General features: G+C 38.3%; 1 protein-coding gene across 17 annotated transcripts in view; it reads right to left on the bottom strand.

The window, feature by feature from the left end:
* The window catches only part of NRCAM (neuronal cell adhesion molecule), a 289209-nt gene that overhangs the window by 22660 nt on the left and 250992 nt on the right, over nucleotides 1-15557 (bottom strand). For 7 of the 17 annotated variants that reach the window (XM_089673969.1, XM_089673968.1, XM_089673975.1 and 4 more), the window contains 4 exons: nucleotides 13035-13239; nucleotides 9996-10115; nucleotides 8107-8292; nucleotides 7109-7144 (listed from right to left, as the gene is read on the bottom strand). In XM_089673969.1, coding sequence (XP_089530095.1) covers nucleotides 7109-7144; nucleotides 8107-8292; nucleotides 9996-10115; nucleotides 13035-13239 — 547 coding nt within the window. The remainder of the gene's footprint in view (nucleotides 1-7108; nucleotides 7145-8106; nucleotides 8293-9995; nucleotides 10116-13034; nucleotides 13240-15557) is intronic. The other 10 variants (XM_089673970.1, XM_089673976.1, XM_089673982.1 and 7 more) reach the window with 3 other exon arrangements.

Here is a 15557-nt window from a genome sequence, read left to right as displayed (position 1 = left end):
TACACTACAGAACGTGCAGCTCAGTCCGCAGAAAATGCTTACAATTAAAACACATTACAAAATAGCAAAGAAAAAACTAAAATGAGCAACAAACATGAAAAGTAGCTTAATATATTTAAGTGAGTCCTTGCATTGCTGGAAATTTGTTTCCAATGAACACCAAGTCTGCCATCTCCACAGTATGTCCAATGTGTCCTCTTGCTGGGACATTCTACAGGTACTTAGGTCTCTTCCCACAATCCAAAATCAACATGGTAGGTTAACATAAAACCGACTTAAGTATGTAATCTGTGATGTTAGTAAAGACAGTAGCTCATAACACTATATAGGTTATGAAAAAAATAGATAAAGAAATATAGTGTGCAAATTGACACTTAAAAAAAAATTGTTAGGACATGTTAAAAGCTTGGATGGACAGTGATCCTGTTTCTGTTACCACTTTATATTCCAATTGGTTTTGGCAGGCTATAAATCACATATCGAAATGCTAACTGTCTGCTTGCCATGTTAATCCTCTGTTTTCAGAACTTTCTGATTTATCAACCTAGAAAAATTATGTAGAACACCATAACTCCGATTGCATGCTTTTCCTTAGCCAGTAATTTAGAATGTATTGAAACTAGAAGGTCATTGTGGCAGTCAGGCACCTAGCATCAGAAAGACAGCCCACATAGGTTTCCTCCAAATGTGGCCATGCACAATTACTGGTTGCTTTACAATATAAATGTTTTTGTTGTATGTGAGTGACAAGGTAGAGTGACAAAATTAGGTAGAAGTGATTGCAAAAAAGTTGTCTTGTTTTCTTTACATCTTTACTGATAAAGCACAGATACATATGGTATCTAGGACCTGGAAATTGCCCATTCATAATGGCATTTCATGCAAAGGGAGCATTTCTGTGGAGGAAATAGATTGCAACAAGTATGTTCAGATACAGGGACTAATGCATAAGATATATATATATATATATATACATATATACACACACCATGTTCCAAATTATTATGCAAATGATATGTTTCTCATTTACCTAAATAATTGATGTAAATAACAGTCAGCATGATTCTCATGTTATCAACTATTAAGAGTACAATTCACATTTTATTGAACAAACCTCCTAATGATAACAGGATTTTTATTAAACATAAAACACTTACAATGCACTGTTCCAAATTATTACGCACAGTAAGTTTCAAAACACTTTATAGGTTGTAAAGAATTGAAAATTGTCATTTGTTGTGTTTGCAGCATATTTACTGAAATCAAAAGCTATTTCAATCAAACTTTTAACAACATTTTAACTTTTTAAACATTTTAACATAGGACCCCTTATTTGATAGCAGCTTCACAAGTCTTGCATCCATTGAAATTGTGAGTTTTTGGACAGTTTCTGCTTGAATTTGTTTGCAAGATGTCAGAATAGCCTCCCAGAGCTGCTGTTTGGATGTAAACTGCCTCCCACCCTCATAGATCTTTTGCTTGAGGATGCTCCAAAGGTTCTCAATAGGATTGAGGTTAGGGGAGGATGGAGGCCACACCGTGACTTTTTCTCCTTTTATCCCCATAGCAGCCATTGATGCAGAGGTATTCTTTGCAGCATGAGATGGTGCATTGTCATGCATGAAGATGATTTTATTACGGAAAGCATAGTTTACTTCTGTACCAGGGAAGAAAGTGGTCAGTCATAAACTCCACATACTTTGCAAAGGTCATCTTTACACCTTCGGGGACCCTAAAGGAGCCGACCAGCTCTGTTCCCATGATTCCGGCCCAAAACATGACTCCACCACCGCCTTGCTGACGTCGCAGCCTTGTTGGAACAGGGTGACCGTCCACCAACCATCCACTACTCTATCCATCTGGACCATTCAGGGTGCACGGCACTCATCAGTGAACAGAACTGTTTGAAAATTAGTCTTCATGAATTTTTCTGCCCAATGCAGCCGTTTCTGCTTGTGAGCATTGGTTATTGGTGGCCGAATAGAAGGTTTATGCACAGTTGCAAGATTCTGGAGGACTCTACACCTTGATGTTTGTGGGACTCCAGAGGCACCAGCAGCTTCAAATATTTGTTTGCTGCTATGTAATGGTATTTTAGCAGCTGCTCTCTTGATCCGATGCATGGATCTGGCAGAAATCTTCCTCAATGTGCCTTTATCTGCACCAACCCGTCTGTGCTCTGAATCGGCCACAAATCTCTTAATAGTGCGATGATCACGCCTAATTTTTCCTGAAATATCTAATGTTTTCATACCTCGTCCAAGGCATTGAACTATTTCACTCTTTTCGGCAGCAAAGAGATCCTTTTTCTTCCCCATATTGCTTGAAAATGGTGCTCTGCTTATTAATGTGGAACACCCTCCTTTAGTAGTTTTTCCCTAAATTGGGCTCACCGCCCAATGTAATTATCACAGGTGTCCGAGATTGTTTTCAGTGATCAAAAGAGCCCTGACACACACTGCCATCCATGAGTTAAACTGAAAAACAAAATATTTAATCTTTGTGACACTTAAATAGAATTTGCATAATAATTTGGAATAATTTGGAATATATTTATTAGTGGTGCACTGAAATGAAAATTCTGATGCCGAAACAGAAACTTCAGGATGCATTTGGCCGAAAACCAAAATGGACCGTTTTTAAAAATTAATATATTTTTCAAATGCAATTTTTTGGGGAAACAAATACACTTTAATAATTAAAAAAAACACAATATATACCCCAGCTGTTTTATAAAATATGGGTGGCAGCAGCGGGCGGGCGGTGACAGGGGGTGTCAAGGGGTGGCAGTGAGGGGTGGGGTTATTTTGAGAACCTGTATCTCCAAACTTCATGTGGCCTTCAGATTAGCACAACAGCAGTGCATAGAGGGCTTCATGGAATGGGTTTCCATGGCCAAGCAGCTGCATCTAAGTCTTACATCACCAAGTGCAAAGCATCAGGTGCAGTGGTGTACAGCACTCCACCACTGGACTTTAGAGTAGTGGAGATGTGTTCTCTGGAGTGATGAATCACTCTGTTTGGCAATCCGATGTATGTGTTTGGGTTGGGCAGTTGCTAGGAAAATGGTATTTGCCTGACTGCATTGTGCCAAGTGTAAAGTATGGTGGAGAGGGGATTATGGTGTAGGGTTGTTTTTCAGGAGTTGGGCTTATCCACTTTGTTCCAGTGAAGGGAACTCTTAAAGTGCCCGCATACCAAGACATTTTGGAAAATTTCATGCTCCAAACTTTGTGGGAATAGTTTGGGGATGGTCCCTTCCTGTTCCAACATGACTGCGCACCAGTGCACAAAGCAAGGTCCATAAAGATATGGATAAGTGAGTTTGGGGTGGGGGAACTTGACTGGCCTGACCTCAGCTCGATAGAACACCTTTGGGATGACTTAGAGCAGGTACTGCGAGCCAGGCCTTCTTGTCATCAGTGCCTGACCTCACAAATGCGGTTTTGGAAGAATGGTCAAACATTCCCATAGACGCTCTCCTAAACCTTGTGGACAGCCCTCCCAGAAGAGCTGAAGTTGCTCTAGCTGCAAAGGGTGGGCCAACTCATTATTGAATCCTATGGACTAAGATGCCATTAAAGTTCATGTGCGTGTAAAGGCAGGTGTCCCAATACTTTTGGCAATATAGTGTATATATATATATATATATATATATATATATATATATATTTATTTATTTTTCTTCCTTTCTGTAGTGGACTAGCCAAGTGTGTATGCACATTATCAACAAAATGCAGAGGAAAAGTTCTCCTCACCATTAGCTAGAGCAGCAATTTCTTTCAGAGTTAATGGTTAGGGGAAAAAAAGAAGAAGGCTGTAAATTACCTTTATGATTCCCTGATGCCCACCCAAGCCAGCTATGATATACTATATATAAAATGATCAATTTAGATTTACTAATATACAGTGGGAGAATGTTTATTACTCTATGAAGAATATCTTTGGTGACACTTCCTGTGATTTTCAGTACCAGATACAAAAGAACAAAAGGAATACAGCTCAGGCAAACAATCCAGATCAATCCACGATAGGTGCAGGCTCTGGCTCGCCACCAACACGATGCAACAGAAAGAAGGGTCAGCCGCACACCGGAGGATAGATGAATATAGTTTGTATTTATTAATCCATAGGACACACAAAACACCAGGACATGAATACAGGACTTAACACGTTTCACACGATCTCGTGCTTAATCATAACCAGATTAAGCACGCGATCGTGTGAAACGCGTTAACAAGTCCTGTATTCATGTCCTGGTGGTTTGCGTGTCCTATGGATTAATAAATACACACTATATTTATCTATCCTCCGGTGTGCAGCTTACCCTTCTTCCTGTTGCATCCAGATACAAAAGGACTGTGTTCCATTGCAGATGTCAGAATGTGTTAATGTAGAGACTTTGCAACAGTACAAAGAAAATCTGTATTTGTTCAGTATCTGTAGTTTTCACAGCTTATTTTGAAGCTAGCACCATACTTTCAAACTGTCATGGCTTTAATCACTGCTAAAGTGTTACATCATGTAAGCTTTTCTACTTATCCAAACACCTCAAGACTCCATGCATACTAGCGTTTTTGTAAGCTCCTAGAAGCTGTTAATAGCATTTTTTTCTGCTCCTAGAAACTAAATAGTGTTATCCTATGTGTTCATGTACACTCTTTTAGGCTATTAGAGTTTTTTGGAGCGTTTCTTCCAGCAGAAAAAAAAACACTAAACGATCCTAAACTGCTCCTAACAGTTTTTTTCTAGCTTTTTCTATTTTTTTCCTACATGTACTATAAAAATGCTAATAAAATGGTAAAATTCCTAAACTCTTCTAAACACTAATAAAACACTACTAAAATGCTACTAAAAAGACTATTACCAGCACTTTTTAGCCAGTGTTTTTTCCACCATTTTTTAGCTTGAAAAAGACGCGAGTGTGCATGGAGAATGAATAGCTATGAAAGCAAAGCTTGTTTAATGTTAACAAAGACTCAAGAAAGTGAGATAATGTCATTTCTCTTATTTTTTTAAAACAATCTCTTCAGTAATTACAAGTTTACTCTGACTGGTAGATTATGAGGAAATACAGTGCAACTGCTGCAGGTGCCTACCACCTACTGTCAGCTATGTAGACCTTACTAATATTAAACTGAAAGGCACAAAAACTGGTATTAGGTGCATATAATAATACCTAAAGAATAACAGCACCGCCTATAAAGTAAATCCCCTCTCACTTTTTTGTTCATTGTCACAAAGTTGCTTGTCATAATCTTCCTAGATGGACCTGCTCATGCTCTCTACCCTCCAATGCATTCCTATAGATGTATTCATTTCACTGGAGCTTCAGATAACAAACTCATATTCTAAAGCTCCATAAAATTTATGGTGAGTACATTCAGGTCACTTTCTTGTTGGATCAGGACAGGGGATGGGATTGGGGAACTACTTTGCAAGTGTATAAGAAGAAGGCATCAGAAAGATCAACACATTAAATTATTCTGAGACACAGAGAGAGCTCCAGGACCATCACACCAGAAAGGATATAACATTGCAACAAAATCTGTTCAAAATGCTGTTAAAATTCTTTCCCTGAAAATTGACTGCATGTTTTACTCTTAAGTTTTACCTACAGTAGAAGTTCTATCAGCAAGACACAGTATGATCATCCTGCACTCTGGGCTGTGCCACAACCATCACACTTAGTTTAACCACTTCACCACCTATATACCTCATATAAACCAGAGCAATATTTACATTTCTGCTCTGGGTCTGTTTACTTGGCAATAAATTTGTCATTAGTTAGAGCTTGGTCATACGGGTGGGTATGCAGCCACTAATGGCTGTACACATGCTGTGGCTGCAATGCTTTGGCAAAAGTTAAACTGCACGTTGCATTCAACAGTCAGTATTGCAGCCAAATGTAGCTCATTTTGGTGTATTGGTTCACGCAGCAACTACCCAGCAACTGTGTGATATGTACATGATTGTTGTGCCATTGTTCAGCCTATTTAAAGTGCCACATCATAAAAAACTATCAATACATGCTTTATTACATGCTGTTCATACTCACTCAGTCACTACGGGATTAATTTACTGTATTCTGCTGAAAACCTGGTTAATCCTGCTGTTCTCTATTTCCCTTCTCCTGTCCATGTCCCCAGTGCAGCTGGAGATTTTGCAGAGCAGTGTTGGCAGCTACTGCACATGCTCAGTTTTCAGTAACGTTCTATGCTAAGCATTTCCTCCCTATCACATCTGAGCAGCCCATATGATTGTAGAGTCACAAATGTGGGCAAATACAGTGTGGTAAATCACGGCCCACTCCTTCCCTCCTTCTCCATGCCCACTAACCAGCTAAACACAACGGGGGTGGGATATTAAATCTTGATTGATGGAGGCTTCACCTCCCTGTTATTCTAAGACATGGGCTGGAGGGGCGTGATGCAGCCTGTGACTGGCAAAAATCCTCTCACAACAGTTTATTGCCAAAAAAATAATAAAGATTTGATTTCAAATATATATTTGTATAATTATTTAAAACAGTTTATTGATATGAATTATTTATTTTTACTCTGTATCCCAAAGACGGGTTTTTTATTTTTATTTTGAATATGTGGCCAGAAGCAGAGGACTAGAAGCACCTCCTGCAACTGTGTCTCTGCAGACAGGCTGGAAAAGAGCTGGGTCACAAGACAGCTGTATATCAATTAGGAAAAAAAGGTACTTCAATGTTTTTTTTTAATTAAAATAATTACAGTGCCATCATCTACATACAGAAAGAGAAGGGATAAAGTAAAATAAATAGTGTGTGTTCCGTATTACTTTAAGGTTAAAACAAACATTGAGGAGGTGACATACCTATTTAAAATTAGAAGAACTTACAATAAAATGCTTCTTATGGACAGCAAGGATGACATACATTAGGGAATGGGAACTAAGAATACCAAGCACCTCAAAATATGACATGCATCAAGCCAGCAGCAATTTAACAAATGCTTCAACTCATGCAGAACATCCTAAATAAAGTTTAATGACCATTGCTTGTAATTCTAGGTTGCACTTATAATATTTTAAGTCAAACGTTTGCAAGCTAAGCAAAACATGCAATGCTTCATTTTACCTTTGCCTGCACCCAGAGCAGGTTGGGGGAAAACGGCTTTAAATGGAAACAGAAGGATACTCAATACATTTTGAAAAATTTAAACAGACACAAAAACCTATGTGGAAGATTCATCATTTGAAACTTAAAACAAATTCAAAGCAATCTGGTAGAATTTTTTTAGAATAATTCACATGTAACACTCGTGGAAGATCTGTTGATCATATATTCTCAGTATACTCCCAAGGTTACCATATTTCTGAATTTACCACTAGACATGGTAAGCATGTGTCTATAAGCAGACGAGGCAAATAAGTGACTTTTCCCTTTGTAAATATTGCCCAGACATTTTTTTTCATCATCAGTAGTAACAGGCATCTCATAAGTATTTACAAATTATCACAATATTCTAACCCAGGTTAGGACCAGTAAAACAAGTAAATGTTTTGAGGTGAACCAAGAAGAAGGGTATGTGTTACTTGGGGCACCAAAATTTGTGTGTCTACAAGCTCCAGGGATGAAATTTAGCTCTATGATTAAGTATTCCACAGTTATTAAACTGAAAAAGTCCTGTGGTAAGAAATTACCAATCTCTCCTTTTGAAAATGCGAATTCCCTGGATGATCCAATGACTCCAGCTCTTTCTGAGTCACTAAATATGTAGATTAGAAGCTCTTTTTTCACTCTTAGTAATCTCCAGGCTTGTTTTGGGTCTATGACTTGGAAAGTACTGAAGTCAGAGACAGTCAGACAATACTGTGCAAATATTTGGTGAAATTTTGCATGTAGGGATAATTCACTGAAATCTCTAATTTATTCAAGTCGCTATTTGGACTTTATCTAAAATAATAGTAAAAAATATATATACTTTTATAAATATACTTCTTTATCTGTGACACTGTATATCACTTTAAACACTAAATGTGCAGTTAGTCGATATCCTGAAATAAATATTTAGCAGTCCTTTATTTATAAATTCAACTTTTGCATATAGAATAGATCCATGTCCAGGTACATACCCATCTTACCTTCATCCATAGCAGTTATTGCTTCTTGTGTACTTTGGATCCCAGGTCCCACAGCAGTGTGTGCATAAAAGTAAAACTTGTACCTCGTGTTCTGGTTTAAATTTTTAAGAATATAACTTGATTCATTTGCTGGTATTATAATTTCAACTGGTGGGCCTAGTTCATGTGTAGCATTTACTAGAATACAATAAAGAGATCAATAATTGAAATTATAGTACTAAATAGGCTCAAAAAGCAATTCTATAGACCAAAAAACATGCACACTAAAACACATTTTTGTGATTTACCATTTACAATTTCCATTATACAAAATACTTTTAAATGCAGGCCACGCTATATATGAAGTGTTTTTTGTTCAGCAGTAAGTACAGAAGTTTAGTAATCCTTAGAATTTCTACGTGGCATCCACCTGGAGGGATGAAAGGCCCGCTCGGGCAATAGCAGATAGAACCAGTTAAAGGTGAGATGTAAATTGATGTGTGAGTTGTTTCTTAAATAAGACATTCCTTTGTATTTTGGCTTAGATTTGATCTAATCACATTTTAGAAGACAAGAGTACAAATCTTTATTTTCCCAAAGCCGACCATAGATGATGTGATTTTCTTACCTGCAACCAATGGTTACAGGAAGGAAAATCGCTCAATTCCCCCATCAACACAGTTAGTCTCTGTCGATGGAACACAGCAATTATTGCTAGCGGCTAAAGTTGCTGGCAATAATCGCATGAAAAATCTGACAGGCTGGTTGTACCCAAGTCGTACAACAATCAAATTGGGTATAATCAGCCTGCCCATTGATGGTTCGAATCTCAGTCAGGTCCCTGCTGAACCAGCTGAGATTTGAAACATCTATGGCTGGTATAAGAGTTCATAACTTCTTGCTTACAACTACAAACCTTTGCCCATTATCGCCATAAATGGTTAATGGATCTGATGATCTTCTCATACAAGATTATAAAGAGCAGCAGTGTTAAAGAACCACCACCCCCCTCCATTGTCTTTGTGTACATGGCTTTGTGTTTGGCTTAACATATAGGCTATAGTGAAAATAATCAGTGTTTTTAAAATAAGCATGACTCATATAAATCATGATGGAAACATGTTATATTTATCATTGGTTTTGTATAGGAAGTAATTTAGTTAAATGCTCTTAGTTTTTCTGTTAAAACACTCCACTATCTTTAAATTTTTATCACTGGACAAATGTTTTAAAGTTAAAGAGTAACACCACTTTCGTTGAGAAAAAATTCCCCTCTGTGTGACCTACGTGTCCTGTGACCTGTGTACATTGCAGGAATTTTAACAAACCTTGTTGAGGATAACATTTTGTTTTTCTGAAGAAATAGTTGTTTGTCTGTGTCCATGTGAATGGGAGTGACTTTTTCATTATTGATCAGTTGCTGCACTTGAAGGGTTCTAATGAGGGCAGTGGCAGGGTCTGATTACCTTTCATACATGATTAGTCTTTTGGGAGTATCTCAGCAAAACTGAAATATTTATTGCAGAGAATTACCAAAATCTGACTTGTACTTTAGTGCAGACTTCTTAGAAAATCAGTAAGCCAATTACACAAGCAGGAAATTACATCTCTGGTGGGTGTTCCATATACCATTTGTGTACAGAATGCCTCTAGGATGTCATATTACATTGCATTTTACAGAAAATGACAGCAGTGCAGATTGAAAAGGACAGATAATTTGTAATAATGGTGTATTACTATAAGGCTTATGTCATAACTGTAAATGCTATATTGTTTTTTTTTTAAATATTTTTTTCCCCAAAGGTGGCGTTACATACAGATTTTATTTAGAATGCATAGGTGGAAGATCTAGTGTATGAATTACATAGCTAGCAGTAGCAGAAGCTGATCTCTGGACTTACTTGACTGATACTTCAGAGTGTATTGTGTCAGGACTCCATTTGGATGGAGCGGTGGACTCCACGTCAAAGTCAGTGAATCAGAAGTTCGATGATGAATTTGTAAAACTGCCATACTAGGAACTGTGAAAACAGGTAAATCTTGTAAATGGTAAAATACATACTAACGTTAATGCTGAAATCCAGGAAACTTGAAAATTCTCCCTTGCACTGAGGCAGCACTTGCACTGCAAGGGTTAACTGTTCATTTATGTCTAGAGGGTAGGCAAAAATAGATTTACATACCCAAACCTCCATGCTGCTAGTTTAGTCTCTGCAGCATCTTCTCCTCCATGCTCCCATGGTCTAAGGTCCTGATGCCATCAAGACCAATCCTGGGTCTATAGCCCTGCATTGGACATGAGGACTCCAAGGACAATCCACCATCAAAGTATGGGGAGCCCCAACTGCTGAGGGAACAGATGATTAGTAAAATGGTTTTACTCTCCCCTGGCGCTGTTCCAGAGTAAGGAAGAGTTTTCAGATTTCCCGTAGTCAGTCTTTAATTAAATATATGGAATACGTCTTTACAAAAATACAAGGAGTTGCAATTCTTCATTTCCTCTGCAGCATCATTTGCCAGTAATATTGGACTCCTAAAGTCTAATGGCCTACAATGCATGTATTACTTGCAGGAAAGAGCTTTAGTCCCCTGAGCAATGTAAGCAACAATAAAAAAAGAGAGCTCTGTTGTTTACAATTGGCTGTGTAATGGTTATGTAAGATAAAAGCAGCGTCTTCATAGCCCAGCGACTTCTTCTAAAATGCTCTGAGAAAACATTCATGCTGCATTGTTAACTATTACTTATATTGACCCATGTCTGGAGTGGGACTGGCAATAATATGGAGTTTGAAGGATATTAAAGGTTGTGCAGTGAGACCTGAATATGTGGGTCAATGCTAATTTTACACTAATAGGAATGTTCTTAAGCATTAGGCGACAAATTTGTAATAAAAGTGTATAAAAAATAAATGCCCCCTCTTTAAAAAAACAAAACAAAAAAAAACTAGACTGATGCTGATAGGTGTTGAGGTTCTCTGTGCCAAGCTATTGGAAGGTTGGTACTGGAGGAGGAAGGGAAACTACAGGCAATCTACAGTCAAGGCCAAACATTTTAGCACACCTTTATTTCTGTCAGATAATGCACCACTTTGCCCAGAAAACTGTTGCAATTACAAAAGTATAGGCATTCTCATGTTTATTTCTTTTGTTTGTATTGGTATGACACAAAAATAGTGGAGAAACAGAAAGAAAAAAAAAGCAATCAAACATAGTGGAGGTTCACGTATGTTTTGGGGTTGCTTTGCTGCTGCTTTGTACTGGAAGTCTGGACAGTGTGCATGGCATTATGAAATCTGAAGACCACCAAAGAATTCTGGTGTACAATGTAGGTTCCAATGTCAGAACGTTGGGTGTCTGTCAGAGGTCAGCAGGACATGACCCAAAACACATGTCAAAAAGCACCCAGAAATGGTTTAAGACAAAGCGCTGGAGAGAACTGAACTGGCCACCAATGAGTCTAGATCTCAATCCTATAGAGCACCTGTTGAGAGATCTCAAAACATCAATTGGGAAAAGGAAACCTTTGGAGCAGTTGGCGAAAGAAGAGTGGTCTAAAATTCCAGTAGAGAGGTTTAAGAAACGCATTGATTTCAATTGACTTCACTTATTTTTTCCAAGGGGTGTGCTACCAAATGTTAAGATGAGGGTACCAATAATTTTGTCCAGTCTATTTTTGGGGTTTTGAGTGAAATGTGTCAGATTTGGTGTTTTGTTTCTCCTCCTTTTTGTGTCATACCAATACAACCAAAAGAAATAAACATGAGCATGCCTAAACATTTGCAACTGTAACAATTTTCTGGGCGAAGTGGTGCATTATATGACAGAAATGCAGGGGTGCCAATATTTTTGGCCATGACTGTATGTGGCCCTTTGGTGCAGGTGCTGTCTTCTGTCCTGGACACAAGTAGAGGAGGATGCCTTACTTAATACAAAAAACGGAAACAGAAATTTTTTTTATTAGAAATTAAAATCTACACTACTGTAGCTTGGTAGATTCAATTTAAAGATACTTTGCAGGGGTTCTCTGCCTTCTTCATACCACTCCAGGCTTCCTCTTCACTGAAAAAACACCCTTTAGGAATAAATATGGGAGGATAAAGATCTTCTGTGACTTTGTTCCAAGTCTTTTGGTTCCAGGGTTGATGAATTTCAAAGAAATAAAAATATAGCACGTTTAGAGAGTGTGGGGTTCTAGATTTCCACTCTCTGGCAGGTCAATTAGTTAATTCACTGGTAAATACAGTAGCAAGTCTTTTAATCATGTTTGCTGTCAGTTAATTAAATAAAGGTAAACAGCAGGCAATCAGTTAAACGCATAGCTGAATACATATCTGAGAACTATTCTGCTTTTAGCAATTGTCTTTCTATTTAACTAGTTTCGTCACATACCCCTAATACACTGCATAGTCAGTATTGTACTATTACGTCCTATAGCAGTTTTACAGCTTTCTATTTCACCTGCTCATTGGACCAATTAAACCGCTGGGGTCCTCCTTGTGCACCCCCTAAATGAGCTTCCTAAACATTATTGGTTTCAGCTTCATGATAGGCTGTTAGCATTGTGCAATGCAAAACAGCCTGATTAGCTCACAGTCTAGGAACCTTCATCTTTAGTGACACATCTGTATCTAAAAATAGGCCAGAAGTATTTGAGAAAACACATTTAGGATTTTGATGGAACACAAAATTTGAGTACAGGCCTTTTTTTATATGCAGTGTTTGCCTGGTATATCACCTCAACCAGTCAAGATGTGGGAACTGATTTGCTGGAATCATTTAAAAATCTATGCTTCAGTTATGACCTCTTACTATATAGTAATACCCACTAATATGCAGCCTTGTAGATCCAAACCCAGAAAACCTAAATCACAGAAGTGGGTCAGTGAAGTATCACTGGATTTGTCTTTTTAAGGTACCTTATCAACTGTTTAATTGATTACCTCCTTCAGGTGTCTCAAAGTATTTATCCTTGCTGGATGGGCCTTCCCCTTTTCCATTGACAACTCTCACATTAAGGATGTAGTTGGTGTCAGGCTGTAATCCAGGAAGCATCCCATGGGTCCTGTTTCCAGCAAATGTTAGCATCCATTTTTCAATATGTCTTCTATTTCTGTTTGTTCGGTTTAGTGCTTTCCAGTAGTATACCTGCAATATGCAATGGGGTGACAGGAAAATCAATGGAAAAAATCAAATACACAATACGCTAACATTGGTTATGCATACTGAATGTGTCAAAGAAAAAAATGAATCCTGCTATGTCTGTAAATTCTGTATCTTGAAGTACAGTACAGGGATTGAATCATTGACCATGGGTTATAAACTGCTTTCTTCAAGTGACTGCACACTGGAAAAAGTGTCCCTCTAGTTTCCCCATATAACCATGCCCACTCTGTTAGGCTCCAGTTTTGTTAAAAAGCAATAAAGAGATCACTGAGAAGAGAAGGGAGGGACATGTGGCCTGTACTGTACTCTAACATACAGAATTTACAGGTACATCTAAATTTTTTTCATACAGTACAGGACATAGGAATTGATTCATAGACCCTGAGACATCCCCAAGCAATAATCGAGGGATGGGAAACAATTCAGTTAAGCAGCAGCAATAGGCTCACAGGAAAAAAAAACAAGAATGTCAACATGCCCAAAACAAATTAACAACAGTAAAAGTACCATGCTGCTGGAGCAACATCAGATACTCAATAGCCGGCTACCAAACAATGGTTTAGGAGAAATGTGAAACAGACTTTTGGTGGTGGCTCTGCCCAAAAGAGTCCAGACTCTAGGCGCTGTATAGGCCCACATAACTCATTTACTACGAGGGGCAAGGACCCAGGAAGTGAAGGAGGCACAGACTCCTAGAAAGTCCTGTGAAAAGAAGGGGGCAAAATGACCACCCATGAGAAGGTGGAAGCAGAGGGAGGAACCCCATGGGCAGACCTTCCAGTAAGGAATGAAGAGAAAAGAGGAGCAGGTTCCAAGGGTGACATGGCACACAGACATGTCATGCCTGACCCCCGGACCTTTAAGGGGATCAAAAGGCGAGATTTCATGGTGACCAACAGGACAGGACAGGATGGTTTCAAGGACCAAAAAGAAATACCATGGAGGTAAGAGAACACTGGCCTCCAGGCTACCCTGTCCACATGTAGAAGAGCAGTTCAAAGTAAGGTTAATGCTGCTGATGAAACAGAAGAAGGGGAATTGGATCTTATGAGAATAACTTATTTACAAAGATACAGTTTGGGAAGGCCCCAAGACCCTACAAGAGTCCCTACGTGGTTGTAACTGAAAAACTATGTCAAGGTACGTATAGAATGACATAAGAGTAGGGAACACAGGATGAGCTTTCCTATTAGCCCATTGGGTGGAGCTATTTCACTAAAGATTACCAAAAAAGGGAATCAACCAGCCTGAATGGGGATATAAGAGGGGCATCCCATGTAAGGACAGAATGTGCTTACTTATAGAATATCCAGGTGGTAAGGATATCAGAAATATGCCCAAGTTGTTGTACAGCTATAGATTAATTGTATACATTAAAAATGTAAATGTAAAAACCTATCACAAGACAATTTTATGGAACCGTTTATAAAATCCCCAACTAGAAATGATGCTATGCCGAACGTGGTAATCTCAAACCATGGAGAGTTTATTACTAATGTCCATATAAAGGAATATCTTGGGAGCAGAGATCATAACATGATTTCAATTAATATAAGCTGTAAACATACAAGAAGAATAAAAACATCTAATTTTAAGAGACCACATTTTCCAAGGCTGAGGGCTGCTCTCCACTGGAATATTATCATTCAAGAACACTAAATAAAAATTGACTGTAAAACCTATATAGCTCACATTCAACATTTGAGAAGCTATAAATTATAAGAAAATGGAATTTAAATAAATATAAAAATTAAGGAACACTATCATTGTGTAAAGGTTGCAAAGTGTATAACCGAATATGTAAAAAGGAAATCAAGGGCTCAAAAATTCTAAATATTGATACTTTGGACCCAACTTGAACATTTTCATTTAGGGGTGTACTCCATTTTGTTGCCAGCAGTTTAGACATTAATAGCTGTGTGTTGAGTTATTTTGAGGGCAAATTTACACTGTTATACAAGCTGTACACTCACTACTTTACATTGTAGCAAAGTGTCATTTCTTCAGTGTTGTCACATGAAAAGATAAAATAAAAGATTTACAAAAATGTGAGGGGCGTACTCACTTCTGTGAGATACTGTATATACACGTGATTTTGCGCACTTGTGCTGCCCTGTAGCAGTATTTCTTCTATACGGCAGTGCAGAACCAGATACTTACCTACTGTGTAGTAGTTTTGCACAGAGCAGCGTGGATCCTCCTCTTCTCAGGTCCCCTGCAGGCTCTCCAGGCCCCTCCTTCCTGTATGGTGCTCCCACAGTAAGCGGCTTGCTATGGGGGCACCCGCTGTTCCGTGTGTC

Source organism: Staurois parvus, unplaced genomic scaffold (genome assembly GCF_062004578.1).
Source record: "Staurois parvus isolate SC_StPar_1 unplaced genomic scaffold, SC_StPar_1.0 ptg000147l, whole genome shotgun sequence".
NCBI lineage: Eukaryota > Metazoa > Chordata > Amphibia > Anura > Ranidae > Staurois > Staurois parvus.
Note: the sequence above shows the minus strand (reverse complement) of the source record. Positions and strands in the feature narration are given on the sequence as shown.